This window comes from Tasmannia lanceolata, unplaced genomic scaffold, assembly GCF_043159265.1.
Source record: "Tasmannia lanceolata isolate RefF3 unplaced genomic scaffold, GAP_Taslan_0.1 ptg000029l, whole genome shotgun sequence".
In the NCBI taxonomy this organism is placed as follows: Eukaryota; Viridiplantae; Streptophyta; class Magnoliopsida; order Canellales; family Winteraceae; genus Tasmannia; species Tasmannia lanceolata.
The window spans coordinates 1,433,833-1,453,374 of NW_027518706.1; the positions used below are offsets into that span (position 1 = coordinate 1,433,833).

A 19,542-nucleotide genomic window follows, 5' to 3' on the forward strand; every position below is an offset into this window, starting at 1 on the left:
GAAATAACTCCTCACCTGGCTCCGGCTTTGTTAATAATGGCGGGGAGGACAGATACCTTTTCAGCTCGTCAAAGGCAATCTGGCATTCTTCCGTCCAGGGCGCAGTTTTGAGGCCCTTAACCGCACTGAAAAAAGGCAGGCATCTCTCCGCCGATTTGGAGATGAAGCGACCCAACGCCGCTATCATTCCCGTGAGCCGCTGAACTTCTCTGATGGTTTTTGGGGCGATAAGCTCCATCACGGCTCTGATCTTTTCTGGGTTTGCTTCTATCCCTCGCTGGCTCACCATGAATCCTAAGAACTTCCCCGAACTGACACCAAAAGTGCACTTGGTGGGGTTGAGTTTCATGTTGTGCTTCTTTAGGACCTGAAATGTTTCTCTGAGATCAGACACGTGGTCTTGTGCACTTCGACTTTTGACCAGCATATCGTCCACATAAACTTCCATGTTTTGGCCGATCTGGTTCTGAAACAGTCTGTTCACCAGCCTTTGGTAAGTAGCTCCAGCGTTTTTGAGGCCGAAGGGCATGACTCGGTAGCAATAAGTCCCTTGATCTGTGACGAATGAGGTCTTTGGTATATCCGATTCGTACATCCTGATCTGGTTATATCCGGAGAAGGCGTCCATGAAGCTCAACAGTTCATGACCCGCTGTGGCGTCGATGAGCTGATCGATCTTCGGGAGCGGATAACTGTCCTTGGGACAAGCCTTATTCAGATCAGTAAAGTCGACGCAGGTTCTCCACTTTCCATTAGTCTTCTTGACTAGGACTACGTTTGCTAGCCAGTCCGGATATCGAATCTCACGAATGAAGTCAGCCTTCAGAAGCCTCTCCACTTCTTCTTTTATTGCCTGTCGCCTTTCAAAAGCAAAGTGTCTCCTTTTCTGTTTCACCGGTCTGCAGGTTGAATCGACACCAAGCCTATGAGTGCTGATCTCTGGATCGATGCCGGGCATATCGGCAGGAACCCATGCAAAGACATCTGCATTGCCCTGGAGAAACTCGGTGAGTTGATGTTGAATGCTACTACTAAGGGAGGAACCGATCAGAGCGACTTTCTCACCGTCCTCCGGGCACAGTGGGATGAAGAGTAGGTCCTCAGCGGGTTGAGTACCCCTGAGTTCGTCCCTTACATCAAGCAGTTCGATTGGCAGTGATTCCACTGCGTTTTTTCCTTTCAGTGCCATTGCATAGCACTCCCTTGATTGAGGCTGATCTCCGCGAACTTCCCCCACGCCATTAGGGGTTATGAATTTCATTTTTTGGTGGTAGGCTGAGGCGACTGCTCGGATCAGATTCTGGCCAGGCCGTCCCAAGATAGCATTATAGACCGAGGTGGCCTTCACTACCAGGAAGTTAACCATGGCGAACGCTTGACATGGTGAATCTCCGACAAGAACAGGGAGCTCGATCTGTCCTACCACTTTTACGACCTCTCCGGAGAAGCCGAACAAATCTGAGTTCGCCGGCCTTAGACGGTCGTCGCCTATCATCATTTTCTCGAAGGCATGGTAGTATAGAATATCCGCTGAGCTCCCGTTGTCCACAAGAATTTTCTTTACCTCCCAGTTAGCAACGAGCATGGTTAACACCAATGCATCGTCGTGGGGCAAAATAAGGCTGTCCAGATCTGCGTCCGAGAAGGAGATCTCATTCTCCGTTCTTGACTTTTTGCTGGTTGTGTGAACGGCGTTAACTTGCCGTGCATATGCTTTTCGAGCAGCAGAGGAGGTGCCCCCGGCGGCTGGTCCGCCCATGATTGTATTGATAACCCCCCTTGGTTGAGATCGGGGTGCCTCAGGCTGCGCGTCGGTGACCTGAGAAGTCTTATCCTGAGGAGGGGGCTGCTGTGATCTTCGAGGGCTACGGCCCTGGGGACTCTTTCCTTTGCGCTCTTGGGTGCGGCCGTCATTCTGGATGTATTTTTTCAAATAACCCCGGCTGATCAGCTGCTCAATTTCTCCCTTGAGCTGCCAGCAATCCTCTGTGTCATGGCCGTGGTCCTTGTGAAACCGACAGTACTTTGAAGGATCTCTTCTGTTTCCCTTGGAGATCATTCTAGGCGGCCACTTCACAAACTCCTCCTCACTGATCGCCGCCAGTATGTGCTTTCTAGAGGTATTGAGAAGTGTGAAGTTCTCTTCTCTTCTCTGAGGGGGTGGAGACTTCTCTTTCCTGGGAGGTTTATCCTCCCTACGCTGTTTAGGCAGATTCTTCTCTTCAGAGGTTATCCTCCGGTTTGAATTAAGAGCTGCCAGTGTTTCTTCCACTGTTATGTACTCTTCTGCCCCGGCCATGAGATCCGCCAGTGAGTGCGGATTTTGCCGAGCCACCGCTCGACGAAAATCATCAGATCTTGCACCGGTGAGGAGTGCGTTCATAGCCGCTGAGGGATCTAAATTGGGCACCTGTAGTGCCTCCCTGTTGAAGCGGCGGACGAACACCTTCAGGGGTTCATTATCATCCTGTCGCAAGGCCATCAGGGATGCAGTCGTTTTCTTTGGCCTACGGCTACTCATGAAATGGCGGACCAGATCCTCTCCAAAATCATCGAAATTGTTGATGGAGTTTGGTTTGATCCTGGAGTACCAGTCTCTTGCCGCGCCAGTGAGCGTCGTTGGGAAGGCTCTGCAGATGAAGCCGTCGGAGGCGCCGTGGAGGAGCATCATTGTTCTAAATGTCTCCAAATGATCCACGGGATCGGTAGTGCCGTCGTACTGAGGGACGGCAGGCATTTTAAATCCTCTGGGTGCTGGAGCACTCAGGACATCACTAGTGAACGGCGTTCTGCTTGAGAACGCTCTGGAGGCGGGCCGGCTCTGATCCTTCGCCAATTCCTCTATTCGGTGGTTCATCTCCTCCATTCTCTGTAGCAGCGGATCCGTTCTGCGGTCTGGGGACCTGATTCTTCCCACAAATGGGCTTGCCGCAGAACCGGACTGACTTTCCGGACTCCTACGACGAGGCCGAGATTTTGCCGGTGGCAAACGATCTTCGTGAGGCCGGCGCCTCTGCGTGGAGCGAGACCGCGATCTTTCGCGGTGATGAGGTTCTGTCTGGGCGTGCCTCACTATGGGGCGATAAACTTGTCTAGCGGAGTGATGAGTTCTGCCCTCCCCATGACGTGATGACTCTCCCCTGTGGACTCCTTGGGCAGATCGCGGGGCCTCTGGAGGAGGTGGAGGGGGTGCTTGAAGTAGTTGTTGGTACTGACCAACAAGGGCCGTCATCTGCTGGAAGAGGGCTTGGACTTGCTCCGAGGTGGGCACGGGATTGTGATGCTCCGAGCGAGAAAGGCTTTGGTCGGCAGATGCTGCCACTACCATCGAGGCGATTCGACCGCTCCGGGTCCTGCGAGGTAGCGCGGCTTGGTCGTTCTGCGCAGAAGCTAACCGCGCACTCTTGCGCCCTGCCATTTTTGTAAGTGAGATATGTAAGAATAGCTTTTAGTTCTTGGTCCCACGGATGGCGCCAATCTGTTAGACCTAAAATCGGTAACAGGTACAGCAGTGGCGTAAGAACTGAGAGCGAGTGACGAGGGAGGTTGAGTATGAGTCCTGTGGTGAGTGCTTAGTCCTGCACAAGGCAAACGAGGTCAGAAGACCAGACCGGATTTTAGTCCGGACAGGTCCTTCGACACTCAAGTCAGTATGAGCAAGAGTGAAGGGAAATGTCAGTTTTTAGGGAGAAGAGGGTTTTTTGCATTACCCATTAGTCTGAGCTTTAGTCCCCTATTTATAAGGAAAATCTGTTGAGGTGTCCTGGACAGGTGTCCAGGACAGGTGGCGGCCTGTGAGAGGCTGGATCTCACCTACTCTGAACAGGTGGCAGCCTGTGAGAGGCTGGGTCTCACCTACTCTGGGACAGGTGGCAGCCTGTGAGAGGCTGAGTCTCACCTACCCTGGGACAGGTGGCAGCATGTGAGAGGCTGGTGTTTTCACACCCCATCATGCACTATCTTTCTTGCATGGGTTTCTCCAAACTTAAGAAATGACACTATCTGAATCCACCTTTTATGGCAAATCAGTTGCACACTTGCACTGGCATATTGGAAGCTGTTGGAACAAATTGAACTTTCGGGTTCTTCAGATTGCGGAAAATCCAGTCATTTTTGTTCATTCTAAAAAAAAAAAAAAACTGAAGAAAAATCTTGAGGTCGTCTGTTGATTCTTATTTCTGGCCTTGCATGCAGGTGGGAGTACATGCGGATTCAGTGCACATGGCGGAGCTGGACTTGCTCTTGAAGAACAGGTGAACTGAGCTGAACTGAACTGGACATTCCCATTTATTTATTTATTTTGAATGGTTGGACATTCCTATTTATTAAAGCATTTTTTTTTCATGGTTACTGATTTGCCATAAACCTTTCAGATGCAAAGATTATTGGAAAGAAAGACTGCACGCAGAACGCGCAGAAATGGTGAAGCAAGCGAAAGTGTATTGGGAGTCTCAAACGAAATTTGCTCTGGGATTTTGACAGTCACTGCTGTTCTTTGCAAAGAGAAAGCTGGAGGGAATGGTGAAATTGCTAGCAAGTACACAGTATTTATCAGTAACTCCGAGTCAATCATCGACTCGGTTTTACCTTAGCTGAATTTTTTTTTTGTCTCTGTCTGATTTTGACCCTGACGAGTCAACCAGAAGCTCCTTTGGTTCATCCTAGTTAATGAAAAATTGATTACTAATCATTGACTCGCTTGAGTTAACTAGGTTTGAACTTGGTAGAGTTCTTTTTTTAGTACGTTTTCATTTAATTCTTATTTGAGCAGGCCAATCCATAGTGGTGGATTGAACTACTGCTAGTATATTCTTCCCATAACTAGTCATAAGCAGGTAAGTGAGACTACAGTTTTTCTTTTCTTTTGCCACACGTGTAAGACCCCCTTCATCTTATCCAAACCTCTCTCTCTCTCTCTCTAATGGCTCTTCGAATCGTATACTCTCTCGTATTTCTCTCCTTCTCTTGTGCCTGCTTTAAATTCCTGGATTTTGTTCTCCATCCCGTTTTACGTCTCACCAAGTAAAGAGAAAAGCAGGGGAAAAAAAAATCCGATTTTCCCTGGAAAAGAAGCGGGAAATCAGGTCGAAGCTTATCTGGGTTTTTCTCGGATATCATATCCAGAACATGGTATTTCTTTTCTTCCTCTTGTGATTCTGAAAATAGAATGCGAAATGTCATTGCGACTGCGATTTGTTTTTAGGTTTTGGACCCTTTGGTAATTATGTGAACTCGGCCAGTCAACCTTGTGAACTCGGCCGAGTTGTAGACTGGGTTTTCCTATCCCATTTTTAAGGCAGGAAAATTGTATTTGGCATTTTGTGGTGGTATTACTTATTTAAGAACGCTATTATCATGTTTTTTTAAGGGTAATGTAGTGCTGATATCATTTCCCTTTTTCTTTTTCTTTTTTCTAAATAATCGGGAAGTAGGCGTTGTTTGGATCCCAAGACTGAGTGGTGTGCAATTATGAAAATATGGTTGTGCTGATATCATTTCTCCTTTTTTAACTGCTTCTACTTCTTTCTTTTGTTCTATTTATAGTATTTTGCTAAACTGCACCACTAATGTGACGGGAGCTTAACCTGCGCTATTGTAGTGGGAGAGGGTGTCATTACCAATGTAGAGAGAGAGAGCAACATTTTCCAAGCCAAAGTCCTCCATCTTTGAGAAATTTGGTATGGAAAGTATAGCAGGGGACAATGATGCCATGTCACCATCCACGCAATTAATACCTCTGAAACTTGCCACATAAGACGTTTGGCAGATCAATTCGTCAAATTTTATTTTAAATTTGCCTTTGTAAGAGAGTCCTCCTAGAAGAGGAATTGGAATTCCCTTGAGTAGTATATTTACTCTTCTTTTGTAATGGGTTTTCTCGGTTTAAGTCATATTTATTAGTTTGAATTGATCTCCAGGGTGGCTTGCCCGATCAAATCGTTGATATTGTATTCAACTTGACTTGTGGACAAGTTTACTAAGTGAATCCATTGATCATATATTTTTGACCATCGGTTCGTTCTTCTTGGATTGAATGATGGCAATAATGTCTTACAAATTTCTAATCTTTCTTCACTTTCAGAGAAGTCTACCAGGTATATCAATATGACAGGTTTGTATCGACCACTGAAGATGTTTGATCGATTAATCCATTAATTTATTTCGACTATTCTTTTGTTAAAGAGTCCTCATGGAAGAGGAACTCCAGTTACTCATATTTTCTATTCTTCTTTTGTAAAGAGTTCTCATAGAAGAGAAGAAACACCTTTGAGTCATATATATTGGTTTGAGTTGACCCCGGAGAGGTTTGCTCGATCAACCATTGATATTATTAGATTCAACTTGACTCCCTGAGAAGTTTACCAATTGAATCCCTTGATCGTATAGTTTTTACAGTTTGATCGTCCGTCTTGGATTGAATGATGGTAATAATGTCTTATAAATTTTCAATCTATCTTGATTTTCAGAGAATTGTACTGAGTAGATCAATATTGGGGAGTTTCAATTGACCTCTGGATTGATTTGATCAATCAATCCATTAATTTTATTTTGACTATTCTATTGTAAGAGAGACTGTTACGAACCCGATTCGCTTCGATCAATCCATTAATTTTATCTTCGATTTGCTTTGACATGATAATGAAAACCTGGCTTTGATACCAATTGTTACGAACCCAATTCGGTTCGTAACGAGAGTGATCTTCTTAGAGCAAAGATTGGCCTCTTGATCCACTTCGAGGGAATGACCGTCTTCCTTCGTGCAGAAATACAATTTCTATAATAATTTCTTCATTGATTTCCATTAACAATGACATGTGCTTATATAAAGTACTCAAAGATAAACATAGAAAGATCTAGAATGATCTTATTATAAGAATAGAAGTAACTAATTAAAGACTATCCTAATCTAATTAGTATCATAATCTATCCTAACTACTAAATATATTAAATCTGGTAAGATATGATCTTATTATCTGAATTTCCCCCACAGCATTACCTTTACCACCGAAACTGGCAATCAAAACCTTATCCTGTAACAAAACATTAGATTCATTAGCTATAGATATCTACAAGGAACAAAATAATTGAAAGAGAGATAAGTTTCGAAATAAGTCTCACATTGTCGTCAGTGTAATTCAAGCAACCATCACAAGAACCATCTGCCCCACATGAAGGTCCAAACCTTCAACCTTATCCTGTAGCAAAGCATTAGATTCATAAACTATAGATATCTCCAAAGACAAAATGATTGAAAGAAGACGGATATGTTTGAAAGTAAATCTCACATTTTCGTCAATGTAGTTCAAGCAACCAACATTGGGCAGAAATGCTTACTTCAATCTTGCCATCTTTTATCAGTTCAACTCGGGCACACGAGTTGGGCTGCTTGGCTTCAATACCACCTCTGCCAAGGGGATTTGAGTATTTAACAAATTTGAATTTCAATGAGAAATTGGAGTGAATGTGAAAATACAGAGTGAATAGACAGGGAGGAGATTGTAAATTCATGCCTTGACTCAACTTCAATTTACCCATACTATAACTGCAACATAATTGAAAGAGCAAAGAGATGGTGAAGATACAAGGATAAGGGAAGAGCAAAATAAAGCATTGACGAAGATGGCTCTTGAACCCCCCTTCCAACCAACATAAATCTCTGGTTGCATCGGTAAATACGTTCAGGTTTACGGGGGTAGGGAGAGGAACTTCTTCATCATTTGCGTTGGGTTCCATCGATCAGACATTGCCAAAGAAAAGAAATGACCCAGACTACTTTGATGGGGAAGGAAGAAGAGAGAGAAGAAGATTTTATTTGCCCTAGATAAGGCCATGAGGAATGACAGAATTACTCCTATTATCGAACAAAACTTGGCTCGGCTTATTTATTATCTACAGGGTGCATAGCCCCACGAGACATGGTGGGTCCCACTTCTTATTGATCTGAACCGTTCATTTGATAGCCCTGCGGTAGTAGGTCCCATCTAAGAAAGTAACAGAGGCTCAGATCAGTCAAAGGTGGGACCCACTATGACATGGTGGGGTGCCACATTTTATTATAACGAGGTCTCACCCCCACTATGCCATGGTGGGGTGTCAATTGAAATTAAAATTAACAGATTGATCGATCAAACCTCTCCGGAGGTCGATTCAAATCATTTTCTATGTTTATTGTGCAATTACAGATAACCTGCAATCAAGGGATATACTTAAAGACCCCAATAGTAAAGATCAAAGCAAGGGTCTGTTTTGTGATTTGAGTTCACATCTTTTGCCTTTCTCCTCTAAGTTTTCATGGTTTTAGAGCCATAGACTCATGTCACCACTTCTTCTCCTGTTCCTCTTCCAACTGCCCTTCATCTCCATTATTATTATTTTATTTTTTTCCCTTCTCAATAGTCACTCTTCTTCAGTAGTTCGTCTTTTCTAAACCTTTTATCCTTTCTCCACTTGGAACAAGCAGTCCCTCTGCCTCTCAAAAAAAAAAAAAAAAAAACAACAACAACAACACATCCAGTCTCTCTCTGACTCTTCTCCCTGTCTCTCCAAAACCATTTTAATAAGTGTCTGATTGCTCTCCAAAGTTTAAACTATAACTTGACTATCAGAGTGGGGTAAGCATTGAGATCCTCAAGTACTGCTTCTGCTTGTGTGATCAACTTTATTCTTGGTGGAACTAGCTGTGCCAACACCCAACAGCATGGAACCTTCTCCCTGTAAAGGACAGATATGGAGGATCACAATGTCTGAGGAAATCTTATTACCAAATGAGTCAATCAGCTCTATACAACAAAGTACCTCTATACAACAATGTATAGAGGTACTTTGTTGTATACAACAATGTATACAACAAAGTACCAAATTAAGCTTAATTTCAGTGGAAGCACCAAAGTTAACCACTGGCGTGCTGGAATTGGTGGTTTATTATGGGATTCAGCTGGCTATACATTACTATCATTTTCAGGTCCGGTGGAAGTGTGTGATTCCAATGAGGTTGAAGCAAGAGCCCTCCTTTGGGGGCTGCGGTGGTTAACCCATGCAATGGAGGCCTCATTGATCATTGAGGAAGATTCTTCACAAGTCATTGCTTGGGCTTCAAGTAAAGCTAGCGGCCCATGGAAACTTGCTGTTGTCATCACGGAAATCAGAGACCTTTGAGCCAAAATTGCTCTAGAATTCCAACATAGGCTGAAGTCGGCAAATGAACAGGCAGACAAACTGGCCAAAGGAGCAGAAAAGGAAGATATGGTAGTAGTTAATGATAATTATCTAGGTGAAAGGTGGGTGGAGCCCTAAGGAAAAAGAAGGGCGTCAATGCATCTCTTCTACATATGTAGTGGGATAACTCATCTCATATATTTACATTTTGAAGAAGATTTCGGTTTTATCAATACAGTCTGTTACTTTTCAGAAAAAATTCTCTCTCCAACAAGCTTTTGAAGCAATGCCAGAAACAGCTTGATGGGAAATGCTAGAGATATAAAATTGAATCTTATTGATTGAGTATCTATTGTGTTCTTATTCATGAGGTTATTTATTATGGTTACTTGATCTAAAACTTGAATATTTATATTACCATATGAATATGTTTGTGTGTGTGTGTGTGGCCCATCTAGTTACATTGGTATTTATATTATTCTCTTTCTCAGCTGTCAGGATTTTAACATACAGACCTAAAACACCAATTTACTTATATTTTTCATGTACATATCGTCAAAAAGTATTGCTGACTTCATTTTAAATATCTTGGGTTGCTTCTTTTTTTTTTTGAAAGTTGACATATTTTCATTGATACTATAATAATTACATTGTGGACCGGGAGTCCCACCTAGCATTACATAGTACCAAATAAAACTGGCCAGGGCATACCCTAAGCCAGAAAAACTAAGTATAAACAACAAAAATTGGGCCCTTTCTATTTGAACCATGTCGTATGCAATTCTTACACTCCAATCAATTCAAAAAGAAGCTTTCCCCGACCGTGCCAAGCCAACTACCCTGCATTACGATCATTTCAACTTACATCCATCATCTTCCTCCAGCTACATTCACCACATTCCTTAGCTAATAACAGCAAAGAAGAACAACCAGGCAACATTGTCTCGACAAGCGAAAGACCATGGTCTCTCAAGCTATTGAGAATCTAATACTTTCCTCGGCGCACCTGGAATCTGATGTTATATGGGTCAACTACTTACTCCTGCCATCTCTCCAATCCTCCATTCTAAGGTATCCCCTTGACACCGACCAACAGAACTGATGCCAACTTACTGGGTTCCACAAACTAAGTAACAAAACACCCAACTTCCCCTTTGAACATCCCATTTTCTTTCCTGCCTCTATTATAAATTGAAAACGGCAAACATATCTAGGAAGACTACACTAATAGACAATTACAATGCTCCCCAACTAAGTACCAAATTAAGCTTAATTTCAGTGGAAGCACCAAAGTTAACCACTGGCGTGCTGGAATTGGTGGTTTATTATGGGATTCAGCTGGCTATACATTACTATCCTTTTCAGGTCCGGTGGAAGTGTGTGATTCCAATGAGGTTGAAGCAAGAGCCCTCCTTTGGGGGCTGCGGTGGTTAACCCATGCAATGGAGGCCTCATTGATCATTGAGGAAGATTCTTCAAAAGTCATTGCTTGGGCTTCAAGTAAAGCTAGCGGCCCATGGAAACTTGCTGGTGTCATCACGGAAATCAGAGACCTTTGAGCCAAAATTGCTCTAGAATTCCAACATAGGCTGAGGTCGGCAAATGAAGAGGCAGACAAACTGGCCAAAGGAGCAGAAAAGGAAGATATGGTAGTAGTTAATGATAATTATCTAGGTGAAAGGTGGGTGGAGCCCTAAGGAAAAAGAAGGGCGTCAATGCATCTCTTCTACATATGTAGTGGGATAACTCATCTCATATATTTACATTTTGAAGAAGATTTCGGCTTTATCAATACAGTCTGTTACTTTTCAGAAAAAATTCTCTCTCCAACAAGCTTTTGAAGCAATGCCAGAAACAGGTTGCTTGATGGGAAATGCTAGAGATATAAAATTGAATCTTATTGATTGAGTATCTATTGTGTTCTTATTCATCAGGTTATTTATTATGGTTACTTGATCTAAAACTTGAATATTTATATTACCATATGAATATGTTTGTGTGTGTGTGTGGCCCATCTAGTTACATTGGTATTTATATTTTTCTCTTTCTCAGCTGCAGGATTTTAACATACAGACCTAAAACACCAATTTACTTATATTTTTCATGTACATATCGTCAAAAAGAATTGCTGATTTCATTTTAAATATCTTGGGTTGCTTCTTCTTTTTGTTTTTTGAAAGTTGACATATTTTCAATGATACTATAATAATTACATTGTGGACCAGGAGTCCCACCTAGCATTACATAGTACCAAATAAAACTAGTCAGGGCATACCCTAAGCCAGAAAAACTAAGTATAAACAACAAAAATTGGGCCCTTTCTATTTGAACCATGTCGTATGCAATTCTTACACTCCAATCAATTCAAAAAGAAGCTTTCCCCGACCGTGCCAAGCCAACTACCCTGCATTACGATCATTTCAACCTACATCCATCATCTTCCTCCAGCTACATTCACCACATTCCTTAGCTAATAACAGCAAAGAAGAACAACCAGGCAACATTGTCTCGACAAGTGAAAGACCATGGTCTCTCAAGCTATTGAGAATTTAATACTTTCCTCGGCGCACCTAGAATCTGATGTTATATGGGCCAACTACTTACTGCTGCCATCTCTCCAATCCTCCATTATAAGGTATCCCCTTGACACCGACCAACAGAACTGAGGCCAACTTACTGGGTTCCACAAACTAAGTAACAAAACACCCAACTTCCACTTTGAACATCCCATTTTCTTTCCTGCCTCTATTATAAATTGAAAACGGCAAACATATCTAGGAAGACTACACTATTAGACATTTACAATGCTCCCCAACTAATGAACTCAGGTTACACAGGTACTAAGGAAATTAGTAAACAAAGACCCACTAGTGCGATTCAAATAACTAACCACTCGAGCTAAGGTCCCTTAAAGTCATATTCCAGATTCCATTTCAACCTCCTTGGCTCTTTCTTTTTTCTCCCTCGCAGCTCTAGCTTCCATGTCTAGAAACATTTCTTTATTCTTTTCTAGGTCCTCTTGGTATGAGATACCAAATACATCTCTTATTGCGAAGAAATCATTAAATCCCTCCGGCTCTCGATGTCCAGAATCATGGGTTGCTTTTGTTTCAATGCTTTACATTTACTTGTTTATGGACCAATATTGGAAGTGAATGTTAAGGATTTAACTGATCTTAGTATGAATTCTTACATGTTAAATAAAATTATTAAATTCTAGTTATTCAATGCAGATTCATAAACTGGAGTTCTTATGTCATGTTTCTCATTAATAAATAAAATAGATCGGAATTTTTCGTCAAAACAGAAATCGAAATTGTATATACCCAAAATGATACTTTATTTGAGCTTATGGTTTTAAATTTCGGTTTCGGTACGGAAACGTTTAAGACCTCGCCGAAACCGAAATTTCAACCCCAAATTTCAAATTTTCGGTTTATTATATACTCTTTTTACACTACCAGGGTTTGGCCAATAGGCCTTGCTCGCCAAATTATGTGGCGGACGTGAAAGATATTAAGATAGGCGATAATCCTCCGTGGAGGCAGTTCTTATGCGAAATGACGAATATGACCAAAAAATTAATAAAGAAAGACATATGGGGGGTCGATTTATCAATTTGGAGAGTCGATTTATCACTCCGCAATAATAGATATTCACATAACTCCATATTTTGATAGCGACACCCTTTTCTTTACCAAAGATGACAAGTGTATAGCAGAGCTTCTTCTCTCTATCCATGGCGACTCTCTCTTCTTCTTCTTCTTCTCCTCTCTGCCATTTCTCTTTATTTTCCTCTTCTTCTTCTTCTTCAAATTCAATTCCTTTACTTTTCAGTTCAATATATTCTCCATCAATTCCTCATCAAATCGGAAAACCAGAGACCTTAAAGCTCTCTGGTTCCAAACCCAAAACCCTAACATCGAAGCTTCTTTTTCATCCCATTTTCTTAATCAATGGAATCTCAAGGCCTTTGGACACTCAGACCTTTATCGTCACAATCAGCGTCTTAGCTGCCATAGCACTCTCCCTCTTCTTGGGCCTGAAGGTGAACTCTCTCTCTCTCTCTCTCTCTTGTTTTAGGGTTTTGTAAGTTTCGATTTGAGGACTTTTTATATAGTGTATCTCCCTCTTCTTGGGGCTGAACGTGAACTCTCTTGTTTCAGGGTTTCTACGGTTTAGGGTTAGGGTTTTGTACGTTTCGTTTTGAGGACTTTTTATGTAGTGTATTTTTCAAAAAGGTACTGTACGGCCCACACCATTGGATGATCCAAACCGTCCATTTGATGGGCCACACCGTAAATAGTTTGCGCCCCAAAGTCATTTTTTCCATAAGATGATCTCAATCATCCGATCTATAGAGGTTTCCATAAGATGAAGTTCCTGTATAGATCGGAGGGCTTGGATCATCCTATGGAAATGATATTTGGACACTACTTATCTACGTTGTGGCCCAACAAATGGACGGTTTGGATCATCCTATGGTGTGGACCGTATAGTACCTTTTTGAAAAATACTGGACTATATCGGCTTACACCAAATAGAATGTAATATTTACTTCTTGTTTTTTTTTTTTCAGGGTGATCCTGTTCCATGTCAGAGATGCCGTGGTAATGGTAATTCATTTTTTTCTCGAGTTGTTGTGTTTTGATAACAGGACTTGGGCAATAGCTCTGATACCATGTGAAACAACCAATCACTCCAAAAAGCTTAAGTAATTGGCTGTTTCGCAGCTTAAGCTTTTAGAATTGGTGTTATTTAATCAGTTATACTTCAACATCCCCATCCATGATGGGTTTGCTCTTTATGATTCTCTCCCTCTTACTTCTGTATCTTTGCTTATGTGTCTTTTTTCTTCTTTGGTTTGATCCTATGTATATTGACCATCTCGGTCGTCTACCAATAAATTGGCAATCATTTCCAAAAAAAAAAAAAACATTCCCATCCATAACACATACAATATTTATAGGGTAGACAAACCATTCTTACCAAGTCTGATATACCTTCACGAATTGCGAATTGTAGCAAACCTATTAACTAATTTATACTCTCTATTAATTTCACTTAAAATGAAGCATACTGTGCAAATCATGTAAATGTGAATAATTGTGAACCTGGTAAGTATTTAGGGGTGCAACTCGGGTTGCGCTTGTACCATATAATCGGATCGAGTTTGAGTTATTCATATTTTAGCAAAATCTCAACCGACCCGACCCAAGTTGCACCCCTTTAAGTATTATAGGAACTGGGGAATAAGGGCTAAAAAGATACAGTGAGGCCCACATTCTTCAAAGATCCAAACAATTCATTTTTGGGCCCCAAAGTAAGTAGGCTATATGTCTCGAAAATCATCTCCATAGGATGATTCTAACTTTCCGATCTGTACAGTTTTCTATAATGTGCTAACCCTCAACAAATCTAAGGGTTTGGAACTTAGGATCATCCTATGGAGATAATTTTTGGGGGATGCCCATTTACGTTGGGGCTCAACAAATGAATGGTTTGGATCTTCAAACAATGTGGGCTGCACTGTAATTTTTTTTAAAAAAATATGTGCACCTACGTGCGGGCACTATATAAAAACTCGCTATAAGATTGTGCTTGTAAATGCAACCTATGATGGGTTGTGTGCAGATAATCCCCTTCTAAATTGCCACCGGCATGCTTGTGGCCATGCGCCACACCATGGAATAAATTATCGATGTGTATCACTTATATTCTTCTGTTGTACTTTTGTCTATAATTAAATGTGTATAATATATGCATCACTTTTAAGTTATAAACGTATTCTTCATTTATTTGTCCCGTTCTTCCTCCTTATTTTTCTAATTTATATAATCCATTTTTCTATTTGTTCTTGTCAAGTGTTCAAGTATGTGCCTAAATTTTTTATGATTAAGAATCATCGATTTAGTAATTTCAGGTCAGATTCTCTCACTGTTCTCTCGAAGTTTCTGCTTTTGAGAGGAGATTTGAGTTAGTGGTTTAATGAGCCCTAATGCAAGTATGAAGAGCAATAATTGCATATAGGTGGATGATTAATAGAATGCAATTGTGATTCTATCCGAACTATCTCTACATACATACGTAGACTGGTAGATAGAAGGATCAATAGATAGTTGCACACACAAACACACACTCCTAAATGCATATAAACCTTGATGCATACATGTGCATAACTAGATGAGGAGATGCATAAGTAGATGAGTAGATGGACAGAGGAACAGATATATACACATCACAAACTGCATAGATACAGCATGCATATACTCCATATACAATTATGCTTTTTGTGCATGAAGAAAGGGGACTACTACTGTTTTTGTACCTTTGATGCCTTTCTCATACTATATTTTAAAACCGGGATTTAGCAAAGAACCTGGCGCCGGGACTTTAAATTTTATTGATATGATAAAAGAGTACAAACCGGGGGACATACCACCTTACATCTAGATCCACAAAACTAATACAAAAAAACTTACCTGCTACGAATACTTGGAATGCCCAAGGAGTCACGTCTTGCCGTACCCCTGGATGCCTTTCTCATACTCCGTTTCTGCATAAGAAGCATAGATTGTTGTCACCTAAGGATTCCACCAAAGGATGGTTGTTGGCCTAGGCGGGTACTGGACCCAGATCGGTGGCCGCGTGGTCCTAGGCCTTGTGCCAGCAAATGCCCCATGGTTTGGACTCTTAATGAAGGTATTGTAGTGCATTTCCCATCAGCAATTGTTTTTGGGATAGTTGGTAAGCGCCACGATCCTACAAGTAGTATCAAAGCCGGTTCTCAGGTTCGAGTCTTCTTGTAGTCATTGTTGGGGGAGGGTTTGTTGGCCTAGGTGGGTACTGGACCCAAATCGGAGGTTGGCCGCATGGTCCTAGCCCTTGTGCCAGCAATGTCCCCTGGTCTGGACTCTTAATAAAGATAATGGTAGTGCCTTTTCCATCAGCAATTGCTTTTGGGATAGTTGGTAAGTGCCACGATCCTACAATGGTCAAATGCATATTCTAGATATGGTTTTCTAGTTTCCTTGCGCGTCAAGTTAATGATACTTGTAGATTCTTCTTTACGAGGCAGCACATCTCATTTTGCCCCCATTCCTTTAGAAGATTCATCTGATCTAATACATATAATGTAGGTATATATGCATTTGCTTGTTTGTGACTAAAGAAATTTTTTGCTATTGAAGGATCTTTCTTTTTGTTTTTGGACCCTAGAACCTTTTTTCTCATACTCCTATTTAGAAGAACCTTATAGAATTACTTTGACCTAAGGATGCCAATAATGTGTCTTTGAATGCTTCTGAATTTTCTAGAAATGGTCTTCTCAAAAATAAAATTCTAGAAATGATTCTTTTCTCCTCCCTTCAGAAGTTATTAATACCTTTAGTATTCTTATTTAAAAGGCAGAACATCCCATATGATATGTTTTCAAACTATACCTATTCCTTTGGAAGACTCATCTGTTGCAAGTACTTGTAGTATTGCTCATGTTTTTTGGTATTGTATATATATATATATATATATATATATATATATATATATATATGAGGAAACTGTTGGTGCGCTTAAGCTCACCAAACTTATGGTGAGCTTAAGCGCCCAATCACATGGGAGCCCACTTTGTTAGGATGATCCAAAGCATTCATTTGAAAGTCCCTTACATACAAATCTGCCCCATTTTTGTCCTCCACAAATGGAGGGGTTAGGATGATCCTATGGAGCTGATTTTTGGTACACCCGCTATCTATGATAAGGCCTTGCAAATGAATGGTTTGGATCACTCCCCAAAATGTGGGACCCATGTGATTGGGGAGCTTAAGCGCACCATAAGTTTGGTGCGCTTAAGCTCACCAACAGTTTCCTCTATATATATATATATATATATATATTTCATTTAGGTCAGAGACAGTAAGTTGATAGTGCGTCACAATGCCAATTGTCCTTCTGAATTGTCTTTTGAATTTCACATCTCTTTCTCAGATATGATACTATTTTTCTCTCCGGCCCAAAGAAGTGTGATAATGGTTTTCTTTATTTCATTTGATGGACCAGGTGGCACAAAATGTGTTTTCTGTAATGACGGTAAAATGAAGCAAGAAACGGGCTTGGTTGATTGTCGGGTATGCAAAGGTGCAGGTATGCTTTTGGTTTGATCTTTCAAGAGATACAGAAATTGCTTAATTTGAGCGCTTGTGATTTGATGAAGTGACATTGACACTCATAAATTGAACTTTTCAGAGTCGATTTGGTTTGGCTGGCCACAGAACTGAATCTTACTTCTCACTTTTTGTAAAATCAGGAAGTTTCATCCTGTTGTCTGAATCCTACTCAGAAGCTAAAACTTAAGAGATTGATAACTTTGTCCAGCTTGAGTTTTAAACATTTTGCTATCTTCAACTCTACGTCACAAATATCGTTCTCGGAAATTTCTCGGGAAGGGAAAATATCGGGATATATTATTTTTTTATTTTTTCGGGTTTATATAGGAAAAACTGTAAACATAAAATTATTTAAAAATACAAAAGTTAAGAAAATAATATAAAATAAAAATATCGGAATAATATCGTGATATTTTGTGATAAAAACGAAAATATTTCTATATTTTTAAAATCTTGGGATTAATTCGGACTTTTGTTATTTTATCAAAATGTCACGATAAAAACGCAATATTTTGAAAATATCGGATATGTTTGTGCAATAGCTTCAACTTCCCTTCATATAACTGAATTTCTGTTGGCGCTGGTTGGCCTTCATTACAAAATTGCTGCCAATGATAGCTTGAAGGCCTTTCAGTCTGATAGGCTACTTATGGACTTCAGTTTTTTACTTAAGAGACGTAAAGAGCTTATATCTTATATTTAATTACTGTGAAACATTCAATTACTCCAAAAGCTTAAGCCGCTGGAGAAAGCGTTGTTTAATCTTTTGTACTTTAACACTCCCCTCATGTGTGGCCCATCTTGGGCCTACACGTGGCACAGATGACCCTCTTTTGGGTTGGCCATTGCATGTGGATTTTAATATCAAGGAGTTTTGAACCCAAGGCAATTGCTCTGGTACCATGTGAAACAACCAATTACTCCAAAAGCTTAAGCTGTTGGAGAAGGCTTTATTTAATATTTTATACTTTAACAATTACAAAAACCATGCATCCATTTCTAGATTGATGACCTTTTGATATTCTTCCTTCAAGCATCTCTAAAATTACTGTTTTATTCTCTGTTCGTGAAGGGTTGATACTCTGTAAGAAATGTGGGGGTTCTGGATATTCAAGACGGCTATGAGTTGGAGCTAGAGTTCTTGCATTCATTGTATCGTATAGCTCTATCTAAGAGGATTTGCTATAAACAGTTTTGCTGGATGGGTTCTTTTGTTGTGCCATCACCACTTTTTTTCTTGAATTGTTTTCTCATTCAGTAACTTCTGATAAAAGGAAGAGAAGAAAGAATGTAACTGTGTTTGTCTATTTGAGTTGCTTGCTTTTAGTTGACATATCTTTGCCAATTTTGCTCTTATGCCCCAATAGTTCTTGAGATTTTGACTTAAAAATGTGTTCTTTGGGATAAAATCAAGGTCTAGTATTGAAAATAAGTGTTTAGGTTTATTCCAAGGTTTACTCTTTGCTGATTGTATCTTACTTTTTGTTTTTTAAAAGGTTTTCTAGGATTTTCTAGGGATTTCTGGGTCCTAAAAGGCTTGGATATTTTAAAAAACACTTGTGGGGTGTGAGGTTTGAACTTTGAAGAGCTTGGATATTTTGAATTGTAGGTTATTTTCTCGTTTATACATTTTCAAGTTTCTAGCTCTTGACACATTTCAAACACGTTCATCATCAACCACACACATTGGTCAGGTCAATCAAAGACAAAATGGGGTGCTTATAGAAAACAATACAAATCTTGTTGAACATACTTTTCAGTATTGAAACTTTCATCTTTTCTGTTGACAGTCCTCATCTTCTTTGTTGAATATGCATGTCAATATTGAAAAATCCTCATCAGTTCTTTGGTTTTACAATAAAAAAGGAAAAAATAATTGTGAAATGGGTTTTTGAAATCAACACATTTACTCTTGTTGAGGCTTTGGGGTGAGTAAGAGATATCTTTAAGACCTGTTTTGTTCCCTTGGAAGTAATTTATTCTGTTCAAATGAAATATCTGGTTGGATTGTCTCCAATACCATCACTCAGCTTTGAAACTGAATTTCTATCAGCTCTTTTTTCTTTTGAAATGGTGAAAATTTATTGATAAGAGAAAACCTCAACCGAGAGAGTCAAAGGGCCAAAGGAACAGAGCAAGGGGATGGAAAAATACAAGTAACTAGCCTTTTCAAGGGGGGAGAAAGTCTAAAACCTCAAGTGCCAATCTAGACACTTTTTGCGAG

The 19,542-nt window shown here is 40.4% G+C and overlaps 2 protein-coding genes and 1 long non-coding RNA gene across 8 annotated transcripts in view; 2 read left to right on the forward strand and 1 right to left on the reverse strand.

Annotated features, from left to right (window-relative positions):
• Positions 1–5,367, forward strand: part of LOC143859285 (SPX (SYG1/Pho81/XPR1) domain-containing protein / zinc finger (C3HC4-type RING finger) protein-like protein) — a 41,527-nt gene extending 36,160 nt beyond the window's left edge. For all 3 annotated transcript variants that reach the window (XM_077369993.1, XM_077369994.1, XM_077369995.1), the window contains exons 6-7: positions 4,195–4,253; positions 4,374–5,367. In XM_077369993.1, coding sequence (XP_077226108.1) covers positions 4,195–4,253; positions 4,374–4,479 — 165 coding nt within the window. In that variant the 3' untranslated portion in view covers positions 4,480–5,367. The remainder of the gene's footprint in view (positions 1–4,194; positions 4,254–4,373) is intronic.
• Positions 5,368–6,793: 1,426 nt separating this feature from the next.
• LOC143859355 (uncharacterized) lies at positions 6,794–7,838 on the reverse strand. The gene is made up of 3 exons (XR_013239244.1): positions 7,287–7,838; positions 7,120–7,196; positions 6,794–7,031 (listed from the first exon to the last, which is right to left on the reverse strand). It is a non-coding gene; the product is annotated as an uncharacterized LOC143859355 (long non-coding RNA).
• A 4,947-nt stretch (positions 7,839–12,785) lies between these two features.
• Positions 12,786–18,649, forward strand: LOC143859242 (thylakoid lumenal P17.1 protein). Of its 4 annotated transcripts, none has more exons than XM_077369946.1 (4): positions 12,786–13,204; positions 13,736–13,766; positions 17,212–17,295; positions 17,398–18,383. In XM_077369946.1, the coding sequence occupies exons 1-4, from the start codon at positions 12,896–12,898 to the stop codon at positions 17,427–17,429; spliced, it is 456 nt and encodes a 151-aa protein (XP_077226061.1). In that variant the 5' UTR covers positions 12,786–12,895; the 3' UTR covers positions 17,430–18,383. The 4 variants fall into 4 exon arrangements, with proteins under 4 accessions (XP_077226061.1, XP_077226059.1, XP_077226060.1 ...); XM_077369944.1 differs by lacking the exon at positions 17,398–18,383 and adding an exon at positions 18,391–18,649 and having other exon boundaries at positions 12,789–13,204; XM_077369945.1 differs by having other exon boundaries at positions 12,792–13,204; positions 13,736–13,772; positions 17,398–18,379.
• The last annotated feature ends 893 nt before the right edge of the window (positions 18,650–19,542 follow it).

Coding starts and splice junctions, on each gene's coding strand:
- LOC143859242 (XM_077369943.1), top strand. CDS start 12,896: ATGGCGACTCTCTCTTCTTCTTCTTCTTCTCCTCTCTGCCATTTCTCT. Junction 13,773..17,211: donor TCAGAGATGCCGTGGTAATG/GTAATTCATTTT, acceptor TTGATGGACCAG/GTGGCACAAAATGTGTTTTC. Junction 17,296..18,390: donor TCGGGTATGCAAAGGTGCAG/GTATGCTTTTGG, acceptor CTGTTCGTGAAG/GGTTGATACTCTGTAAGAAA.